Source organism: Etheostoma cragini, chromosome 12 (assembly GCF_013103735.1).
Source record: "Etheostoma cragini isolate CJK2018 chromosome 12, CSU_Ecrag_1.0, whole genome shotgun sequence".
NCBI classification, from domain to species: Eukaryota; Metazoa; Chordata; class Actinopteri; order Perciformes; family Percidae; genus Etheostoma; species Etheostoma cragini.
In genome coordinates, this window is record NC_048418.1 from 18,378,121 (window position 1) to 18,389,619 (window position 11,499).

An 11,499-nucleotide genomic window follows, 5' to 3' on the forward strand; every position below is an offset into this window, starting at 1 on the left:
TAGCTTTATTCACTGAAATCCTCAGGTAGCCTTGATGTCCTTAAATTCTTCATCCACGTTTGGAAATGCATTTTAACATAAAAGGAGCTTCAACCAGCTGATCTGTGGGCCTAGGAAACTTCAGTAAACAACAACCAATCAATTTAATGGTTGGTCTGTTGTATGACCGGACTGCCAGACAAATCATGTCCGTTTCCAACCAGTCTGATCAACAAAAGAAATGACAGCATTGATTACTGTGTACTTTATTGATTGATTCATTTTACTACCAATGGCACATTCCCAAATGAACTGGGAGGGACAAATACACACACATTTGATGTCCATTCTTGAGACTAAGCAGCCGTAGCAAAGAAGTGTACAAACCTCACACCCATACAATTTTCATTTCATTTTTCATTCAATTTTCATTCTTTTTCCATCCATAGCAATGACTCAAAGAACTAAAATGGGATGAACCCACTGCTCTCTTTTCTTCACTGCCATCCATTACTTTTCTGAGGCAGAGCATTGCGTCATCAATCTGGCTCACCTGTCAGATCAGCTACACCTACAGTAGCGGTATGCATATGTCCAACACATCTAATCTTGATAATTTAAAGAGCACTTGCACTGAGACATATTTACAGTATTGCATATTGTGATGTTACATGACACACATTGACCCGCCCCTTTGAATTGGCTTTGGCAACAGTATTGATGAAAAATAAATGTGTGTTTCACATGGATAGATGGACACATGGAGAGATGAAGCCTACAAATGACCAAAGGGAAAGTTGGGTGGTGCGTTGGAGTCATGGGTGTGGAGCATCTCTGTAAGCCGATGTCAGTCAGGGACACCGTCTCGTCCAATAAATGCCAGCTTAGGTTTTCTTAAAGACCTGCTTGCAAACAGCACCTGCAGCTCTCAGCTCCTGCAGAGAAAGAAAGGAAAATTGAAAGTGTTTACATTTAAACAGATTTATTTTAGATTTGAACGGACTCAGAATGTAATTTTGACAAATTGGAATACAGAGGAGAATGATTGCAGTTAAAAAGTCCTGTACTGTCTTCCCTAAACAGTACAATCACAGACTAAAATGTATCTGACTTATCAACAGTATTAGAAGTAAGAGGGGCTGAGGATGTGTCAATTGTTAGTAAAGTTTAAACTGAGACATGGGGTGTGCAGAATGTTGAATAATTTAAGGTACTCCAAAAGGTTAGTTTTCTAAAATACCTTCTGGCATCCACATTTCAAAGTACATTCTGCCACCAGAGACCACTGTTGCTCTACATTCAAAACCCTCTCCCAGCTCTTGGGAAGTTCAGACTAATAACTAATTGCATGGCTGCTGATTGAAAACATCTGTTAGCATCACTTAAACCAAATAATGTGGCAGATTATTTTTGCTTAGCTTTGATATAATCACACACAGGGAAATCTGACAATGAAAATAGTTATGTGCTAGTCATTACTTTAGAGTCTTTTCAGATGCTAATGCTTTCATTACAGGCCACACTGGGCAACACACTTAGAATTTTACAGAGGAGATGTTTAAAAAAAAAGTTACTGAAGTTCTTCTGACATAAATTAGATTGAAAAAGTCAAGATGGCAAAAGTCAAAAGTCAACATGGCAGTGGTTGGTGCGGATGTGTGCTGGATCACCCCCCCCTTTTAAACAGTATATCTTTTGATATAGTTCCTTATGCAAAAATACTTGGCAGTAAATGAGTTCCATCCATATGCACCTCACAGGATAAAGTTACTTCTCCTGGAGCTAGTGGGCCAATTCACAAGTCCCACAAAATATGCACTGCACATGCAGTGCTGAGAGGCATTTTGGATTTGGATTAAAGTGTCCAAATTGCAGACATCAATATTCATGGCAGGAGCCAATGTTTTCTTACCAGATGAAGCTCATCTCCGTCCACCCAGTGGGTCCAGCCTCTTCCTTCAATCTCTCCTTTCTGCACACACACCAGCTTGTCTCCCTCCCAGGTGACGGTGGTCTGCATGAGGTCCCAGGTAGGGGTGTAAAATGTTACATGATGTGGATGCATGAGAATATAGATTTAAACATGCATACGTTGCGTAAGAGGCTCAGTGTTCCTCCACCCTTTTAAAATAATTATTCCGATCAAATCTGCACATACAGATGCACGTGACCTTTTTCTCTCAGCCACCCTCCAAACAGCTTAACTAGCTTATCTGTAATCAGCATACAAAAAAAAGCTTTTTCTAGGGGGACCTCAGATAATTTGTAATCCTGTTCAGTATTCAGGGACACAATCTGATTCAAAGAATGTGAGTCTAATTTCTCCGCCTCTCCCACTTCTTTTCCTGCAGTATCATCAATTCAGTGACACAAGCATGAAAAATTGGAGGAAAGTTTTGTAAGTAGGTGGAAAGTTTTGAAAAAAAGGAAAATTCTCACCACATCAAATGCTCATTAAAGTGTGGAGCGTTGCCACAGAGAGGTTTATACACCTACAGGTTTTGCACCAATGGGGGTTTGGGAAGGTCTAACAGGTTTTTCAAACTTTTCAAACATGAATGCATAATAAGTAATTCACAGCCATTCAAATGAAACCCCCTTTTGGACTCTCCAAATGCTTACCTTGCATTTCCTGTCATCCACTCCAGACAGATCCTCCTCGAACTCTTTGCCCACATGGAAGTCCATGTTGTAGTTTTTGAAGGTGCTGAGGGTTTTGATGATTATGTGGTCCCCATTGTGGACAATGTCCTTGTCAGGCTTCAACAACGTGGCAATTTTCCTGATAGCAATGTTAACTTCTGTAACAGGTCCCCAAGGAAGGTGAGAAAAGGAACAAGAAACAAGAGAAGCAGGGAATTTTAGTGGACCCACACAGTTTCAGACACATACAAGTACGTACAGATTTAGTTAGAAGTAGCGGACTGTATAACATATTTTCAATCCAGGTTTTTTACTTTAAGGTAAAGTAGAACATTCTTGTCAAGATTTTTTTAAATGACAGATGTAAATGACAATAACAATAGTTGTTACATAGAAGTAATTTAAATATATTGATATGGTCATAAGTGTCACAGCAAATTTGCATTTCTCTCATTATTTACAATGTGAGACATAGTTGCAATCTTACTCCACTACTGTCGAACTATAAGGATTTCTATGAATAGTAGACCAGACCTGTCCTCCATTATCCCCTGCTACATACTCACCAAGAGCCTTGAGATACTCCTCAAAGTTATCATTGGAAATCATTTTCCAATATCCGTTCAAATCAGCTGGCATGTTGGCTGTTGCTCTGCTGCTTTCCTTACGCCTAGTGAATGATGACGAGGTCCACTGTGGACGGCTACTTGTGCCTGAGTGCAGAGCCCCAATTTGAACCAAATTCACTTTAATCAGATTATCTTCAACTTCCCTCCCCTGGTCGACATAACCCCTCAATCCTCCCCAAACTTTTCCTTCATAGTGTTTGCTTGGAACATGCAGCATGCATACATAATGTAGATTGGCTTTATGTGGGATTAGAATGAATACACCTGCTTTTTTAATAGACACAGGCACACTTACATATATGGAGTTCCATGTGTGGCAGATTAGGCCTAGTTCTGTTGTATAAGATGAAGCTGTTTTTAATCATATTAAAATCATTATGGAGGGCCTTCAGCATTCATCTTAATGGAATAAAATCACACAAAGATCAAAAAACGGATGCGCTTGTGGATGCAGCTGAGTGGAGCACACAGTGTGGGTAATATGCAAAGCACAAAACAGAATCACCTGAGCTTAAAATGATCCACAATTTAGCACAATAGGACTGTTGTATCTCTTGATTCACCTAAATAACTCAATTAATTTGGTAATCTCTCTTTTAGGCTAGCTGATGCAAACCCACTGTCTAAATCCTTTACTGACTGGCGCGCACACGCACACACACACACACAAAAGATGCCCGTGAGAATCAGTCACACTGGCGCTTTCAGCCATTGGCCTCAATGAGAAAACACCTCCTGTAGCTGAGCAACTGTCGGGATTACTTTAAATCCCTTGGAGGAAAAAATACAGGCTTGTAGACACAGTGTGTGGATAATAGGGAAACTGAATAGATCCACAATGTGTTGCTGTAGGGAGGCTGCTGCAGAGTAGAGACACCAACAAACCCCTTCACATGTGAGGAAGCTAAACACGTACACATGGGGCATTCTGGTAGCCGAGTGATTAAGATGCACACCATCTAATATACTATACACACATACACAAACACATGGTGGCCTTGTTTTGTTCATTTGATTTACGTTATAAGTTTTAATTAGTCCTCATTTTCTAATATGTATTAATGTCAAAACATTGAATGCCTATCTCTTTTTTAATAAAGGTTGGTAGACTGTGTAAACATCAAGGATAGAGACTAGAGAAAGGTCCAGGATGTTACTGCTTTATCTCTGACAAAGCCTGATAGGTTGTTTGTTTATAAATAATATGAATGGTAAAACAAAACTAGTAATGTTTTGTGTTGCACAGCAGGGCAAGCGGCAGCCTTGTTTTGTGAGATTTGGGTTGTTGGGGGTACTTGGACTTGTGACCTCATTATTTTTAAACTCATGGTAATGGTTATCATTTTATACATATAAATAGCTACATGGGAAAACACCAGTCAGATAACAATATTTCAAATATATGGATTTTATTTCAATTTATCCAACTCTGCAATGATGTCAAATGTGTAAAACTACAAAGGATGAAAAACTTTTAGGAAACAAATGTTCATTGACAATAGACGCGGCTCAGTACTTGCAATGTGTATGATTAACAAGACACAGCACTGTGTAGATGCTTCCTACTGAAAACAAGGGATGCCTGGAGGAACACATTTTGGTGTGCTTCTATGTAGGTTGTGCAAACAGTCCAGTGGAAGTTAACAAAACTTCCAGTTACTGTGAGGGAATTCCCACTTCAAAGGCCCGTGTTCAGCCGTCCACCGCTGCAGCCGTCCATCTATCAGTCATCCATCCAGACTCTTTACTGGCTGTGCCTGTTTAGCAAGCGGCCTCAGCACTGTGCCTTTGTTTCTCCTCTCGCTGTCCTCCGTGTAGAGGTTGTGCTGGTGAATATATTCTATCACAGAGTCTGGGATCAGGTATTTCACACTCAGATTCCTTCTCAGAGCCCGGCGGACTTCTGTTGCGCTCGTTTCATTCTTCACCCATTCCCTCACAAGGAAAATGTTTTGACGCTGCCGTGAGAGCATGTCCGAATCGTGCACGGCTCGCTCGGGCTGAAGCCCCCCTCGACTGACGCAGACGAGGCCGAAGCGCCCGGCCACCTCCTCCACGTGGTCGTCCCGCCACAGGCCAGGGATCTTGAAAGTGTCGAGGAAATCGGCTCCACATAGGAGCTTCAACTGGGGACAGGGGCCTGAGGGGACAGGGTCAGAGTAAGATGCTGCTTACAAAATTCTGTTAGCAACTTGTAAAAAGGCCATTACAAAGGGATGCTACAAACCGGACCCACCAACACGAGACGAATGTCAGAAACTAGTGACTGAATTAAGTGTAACGTAATGGTTGACTCATTAGATAAAAGTTCAAGGGGATCGATGTGCAAATAAATGGGTAAAATAGACTGTATTTACATGTCAACGACAGGATGAGGTCTGAAGTAGTGATATATCATTCAACAAACTAATGTTAAGGCAGTCCAGATTGTTCATGGGGTTTTATAATTTTGTTTTTATTGTTAATGCCTTTTGTCCATACGTGATAAAACTTTAATAGAATAAAAAATATACAGCTTACTTAACTAACCAAGCAATCTTTGATTATACACAAAAAAGGATGAAATAATAAAACGTGGCATGGCATTAGGGATGCGTACCGAATTGAATACTTTTAGGCACCAACCAGTCAAGTACTGATTATCAAAAAATGCCTCATCATTTAATACCCAGATAGAGAGCAATATAAAACCATTGGGCTTGTGATGGAGTAGCAGAGGAACAGGATAAAAGCTGTAGCCATGACTAGCCATGAATTCTAAAACGTGGACGCTTAACACACACATCTTCATCCAAATCCTATCCAACCAAGTGTGAAATATGGTCACAATCTCCCCTTCTGTTTCTGAGTTAGGGTGTTGAATAATTCTCAACATTATGATGTAAAAGTGAAGTTGACCTTAAGGATTTAAAATGTCATAACCTCATAATTGATCCTATTAGACATTTGTGTAATATTTTGTTATTACAAGCTATATTAGGTTAAGGCCAAAAATGTGTTTTCTGAGGTGACAGTGACCTTTGACCACCAACATGTAATTAGTTCATCATTGAGTCAAAATGGACATCTGTGCCAATAAAAAAAAAAAAAGATTCCCTGAAGGTGTTCCTGAGATAACGTGTTCACGTACAGACGGACAACCTTAAAAACATTATGTCTCCAGTCACGGCTGTCGCCTGCATGGAGGCATTAAAATGCCCATGATTCAAAATTCTCCTTTAAGATACTTTATGATGCTTGTTGATGCAAAGATTTCCTCAAAACCATAACAACCTGGATAACAACAAGCTGGCCTAAGCGCAGACCCCTGAATCCCTTGTATTTTATTTTTTTATCTTCAAAATGTATTCACTCATCACTCACCAAAGTCTGCCATCACGGAATTCTTTTAAATAATTTTACCAAAAACTAATTATTGTTGATATTTTTTCTGAGCATTTATGATGACAACGATTGACATAATCCTCAAGTAGTGCTAGTTTCTATTCATTGAAACAGTCCAGTGGGTGTTTGCCAAATACATATTTCACATTCAACAAAAAAAGATAAGTGACTGAACTGTCTCCTCAAAGAGTGCTGAGGCTGGTGAGAAGCAAAATTCCAAAACTGGAGGTATGAATGATAAAGTAAGTGAACATTTGTTCACTTACTTTATCACTTTACTTGTATGGACCAGACAAAAGAAAAAAATCACAACATTAGAAAATTGACTTAGTAGTTACAGCAAAACATAACATCAATTACTGTGGGAATTTAACTTTTTCATACAAAACTCAAATTAACTGTGATTGTGACTTATTAAACCTAACCCTAATACTCTTTAACCACTGTTGGTCGGGACCACAGAGCACCATTAGGCTTCTACTTTGCTAAGCACAGGCACATTTTGTAAATCCGTAATCCTAACTGTGTTAGAAGGCTCATTAAAGATAATATAATACAGTAATATTCTGAAAAAAAGACCCAACAGGTGGATCTTTAAGACTTCTTGACAATTTATGAAATAGTTGTTGAGATATTTACTTTTTTTTTATTCTATAAAAAATAAATGACATTACCATCCTAAAATGAGAGATATACATGGCCAATGGCACTAATTATATCTAAATATGAAATGTCTGAGAACAGTCAGGAGTCAAAGGGTTTCAGAGCTGATCCCAACAGTAAGAGGTTCTCACTTGAGAGGGGAGTCGTGTTTCCACTGAAGTCGTCGTGCCTTCCTGTGCTCGGCTCATACTCCTTTAGAATCCGCCCATAATGATACCTGCCCAACAACCAAAGGTATGAGAGAAAGAGATGGAGGTTTTCTTTTTTTATTTTAGAAACAGCAATACAGTTTTTTTGTTCTTCTCTCTGTGAGTATTTCTTCTTCTATCTTCTGTCGAGTAGCGAGCTGTGTTCATTTAGTTTATGCATGTACATTAGCAAATAGTTGTTCAATCTAACCATCATGCCAGTAAAGCATTATCAAACTAATGATATTCAAACTGAATATCAATGAGCCACAGAGGAACTTATAAAGAAAAAAGGAAAACTGTTTTCAAGTAAAGCTGCTTAAAGATGTTATTGCACATTTGCGTGTGTGTGTGTGTGTGTGTGTGTGTGTGTGTGTGTGTGTGTGTGTACACACTGGTGACGTGGCTTGCCCACAGCCCCTGGACAACAACAGGCCAGATCATGCCTTGATCAGCACCCGTGTTGTGCAAACACTCATGAGGGGATTTGTGAGAAACGCAAAGCAGGAAAGAATGAGAGGGAACAAAATGGAAGTAGTCCAATGATGCAAGTGTATGAGACCATTTCTATCACAAGCAAAACTTTGGAAATGCTGGTAGATCCCAGATCAGCTGGAGACCACATCCCTGTATCCATTCATGGTCATGACATCAAGCAGGTATCCTCTCTTAAATGTTTAGGAGTGTATATCAACAATGACTTGAGGTGGTGCACACATGTAACAAATGTGCCAGAAGTCATCAGCGTCTCCACTTCTTGAGCAGACTTACAGTGTTTGGGGTCTGTAAAAATATCATGGTAATTTTCTATTGAGTATCAATACAGTCAATTCTTTGGTATGGTATTACCAGCTGGTTTGGGAATTTGACAGAAAAATCTAAAACTCAGACTTTCAATCTGGTTAAGACGGCAGGCAAAATTATGGGAACACCTGCACCTCTCAACCCCCGGGAGCTTATTGATCAGGCAACAATCAGGCAGGCTAAGACCATTCTGTCTGATAACTCATGTTTTGTTTTCACAGTTTGAGCTGTTGAACTCAGGAAAGAGGTAAAGGGTTACAGTAATTATTTTTAACCCTGTGCTTGTTGTTGTGTCTGGAACTTTTGCAGCAAAGTAAGTTACTCAGTGTCCAAACTTATTTCTCCCTAGGCAGACTAATAAAGGTACTTTGACTTTGACTTAAATACTGTCTGTACACATTTTTCATTTACATCACTCATTCCCTTGGGTCAGCTGCAAATGCCTTTTATATTTCTGCACAGTAAATATAACTTAGGTCATAAAAGGGTTATATAGGGTCTTTCACACATTAAAGTCCAGACCAAGGTTCATGTTTTTGTTATATTGTAAACATTTGATCAGGTAAAGCTGTTTTATACCTCATGGTGACCACAGTCTCCGTCCAGTCCGGCTGCTGGCTCTCCCATTCATCAACCGTGACCCAGTTGGAGCTTTGGAGCGCCAACTTTGCCATGGCAATTCGATGCTTTGCCAGGACTAGGCCTTGCTTTCCATAGCCGTCACTCACTGGAGACACAATGCCACCCACCACCTGGTACTGACCTGAAGGGAGAGAAAAAGATTAATACAGTTTTTCTGGGTCATGACACCCGATACGGACAAGGAATACAAATCAGAAGATAAAAGTAATCTGTGAGATACTGATAATAATATTATTAGTGCTTCGTCAGATCTCACAAATGAAGACAAATGCTACAGTTGATCTTTTTGATACAGGGTGATGACGGTGCTTTATCGTGACATGAATTATTAACCTTTATCATGCTGAAAAAAAAGAGTTTTTAAAACTTTATAGGGGAATACAGTGGCAAATTGTGTCAGGTCTAGTGTATTTGCAACTGTAGCATCAACCTTCAGAAAAGGGTAAATAAAAAGAGCTCATGTATGCAGAGATTTTATTTTACATTTTCTGATGGTTACCTTCTAACTAGTCAGCTGATGTCTAATAGGTTAAGGGTCAAATGGAAGCTGTAAGAGCATTATTTATGTTCCTACCCACTGAAATGCCACACTGTGCAAAAATTCATAAAGCATCTTAGACAAAGAGAGAGAGCTGACTCAGGACCTGTACAACTCTTAAGGTATAATGATGTTGTTGTGACCATGTGAGCGGACTAGAGCAGCTTTGGAGGTAAATGGGCCTGGGTTTATATAAAGGAGGCCGTGTTCGCTGACGTGGCATCACATGACAAGACACACAGCCAAGGGTGACTGAAAACAGAAACAAAGAGTGCAACTTAGATCCCTACATCACCAGAAAGAATGACATATAACTGTTTGCATATTTGTAAAAAATCAATAAACTTTTTAATTTTTTTATGAATCCTTCTTCTATAGTTCAGCAAATAACAACAATGCGGGGTGTTTAAAGCTGCTTTGGTAGATATTTAAGCCACTAGGGGGCAAAATGGCTGCAGAACAAGCTAAAAAACAAAGCGCTGTTATTCTCTTATAAAGTTGTTATGGCTAATGTGCTACTTAAAAAGTAGCCTACTTTCACATCAGGAAGAAACAAAGCCACATTATCGCACGCATGGAAGCCTCAAACTCCTTTAAGCTTTTGGATTCAACTCTTGAGACAAATATCTGCATCTTTAGCTTGGTAAATGCCACACTTTCTTTTTTCAGAGGGTCTCTAACTTTGTCTTCTGTTTGGTGCTTGATATATCAGAGAAAGATGGTTTACCAAGGCTTGTTTTCCTGGAAACAGCTGCCTGCTGCTGCTGGAAACGAGGCTGCTGAAACTGGTGAGACTGAACCAAACACTAAATTTGTAGGCCCTAAAGGAAAAAACAGTAAGCTAGAGTCTAAAACGCTCTGTAGTGCTGCAGAGTTGCCTCATAATTCTATATAGGTTGGTTCATCAGTGTGTGAAACATTTCACATAAGTGGCCTGAGGTTTATACTTGTGCGCTGGTGCGTCTGCGTCATTCTAGCCCATCTCTTTAAGAGAATAGCAGACCTGGCATGTGTGTGTGTGTGTGTGTGTGTGTGTGTGTGTGTTTGTACTGGGCAGTTTGTGTTAGAGCGAGTAAGAGTGACAGGGATTAGCTTCAGGATTACGGTCCCCCCTGTGCTTTCTGACCGCGGTCGGGAAATCTGTAGCACGAAAAGTTAACACTCTTTTTAATTTTATGTTGTTTACGGAAAATGATAACAAGGAAATGAGTCGGGGGAAATGCAACGCTACCAAGACACGGCCAAGGGGACAAATCACAGTTGTTGCAGTCTGTGTCATCACAAAGCACACTTAAATGTTTTGAGAGGCGCACATCAGGCTACGGCGTTGGGTCCGTATTCATGTGTACCTGCGTGCGTACCCACGCCGTGGATGTAACACAGAAACATAAATGAGGCTTTATTGCAACACTTTTACAGGAGCTGCTTTGACCAAAAAGATCACCCAGAAAGTCAAATCAAACGTGTAAACGTCTGGGGGCGGCCTCTAGTTTGCCCCATGTTGGCTCAGTCCTGTAGCGGCCCGGGTTTGAGTCCAGCCTGCGGCCCTTTGCTACGTGTCATCCCCCATCTCTCTCTCTCTCCCCCTTTCATGCCTATCAACTCTACTAAAGCGAAAAAGCCCCCAAAAAATTATCTTAAAAAAAAACAAACATCTGGATCTGACCTGTGTTGTGCATGTGGTCTCGAGCCAGCTCAAACAGCCTCATGTGCTGGTTTGTGATGGGATTAAAGGAGCCGCAGGCTAGCAAGACTAGTGGAACACGGCAGGTGGCCATGCTGGTTTACCCCCTCACGCCAGTGTCGAACCTTGGAGGAAAGCAAAAGAAAGAGTTATTAACATTGTGGAAGCCAGACGATGGGATGCAAAGGTGAGAAGACTGAAGGAGGCTAGCATTAGAGTGGGCCCTTTTCTTCTAGAACATTACAAGGGATACCATGCATAAAAACTTTACAAAGTTATTTTGTACTTGTAAGTACTTCCAGTGCGGAAACATTTTTTTTTCAACATTTCTTTCAGAGGTTCCCC

General features: G+C 40.3%; 1 protein-coding gene across 1 annotated transcript; it reads right to left on the reverse strand.

Annotated features, from left to right (window-relative positions):
* Positions 1-643: 643 nt before the first annotated feature.
* On the reverse strand, positions 644-11,279 carry LOC117954041. Its single transcript, XM_034887498.1, has 8 exons — positions 11,137-11,279; positions 8,870-9,053; positions 7,430-7,515; positions 4,984-5,391; positions 3,189-3,608; positions 2,602-2,780; positions 1,892-1,993; positions 644-914 (listed from the first exon to the last, which is right to left on the reverse strand). Exons 1-8 carry the CDS (start codon positions 11,246-11,248, stop codon positions 864-866), a joined length of 1,542 nt encoding a protein of 513 aa, XP_034743389.1. The 5' UTR covers positions 11,249-11,279; the 3' UTR covers positions 644-863.
* Positions 11,280-11,499: the final 220 nt, after the last annotated feature.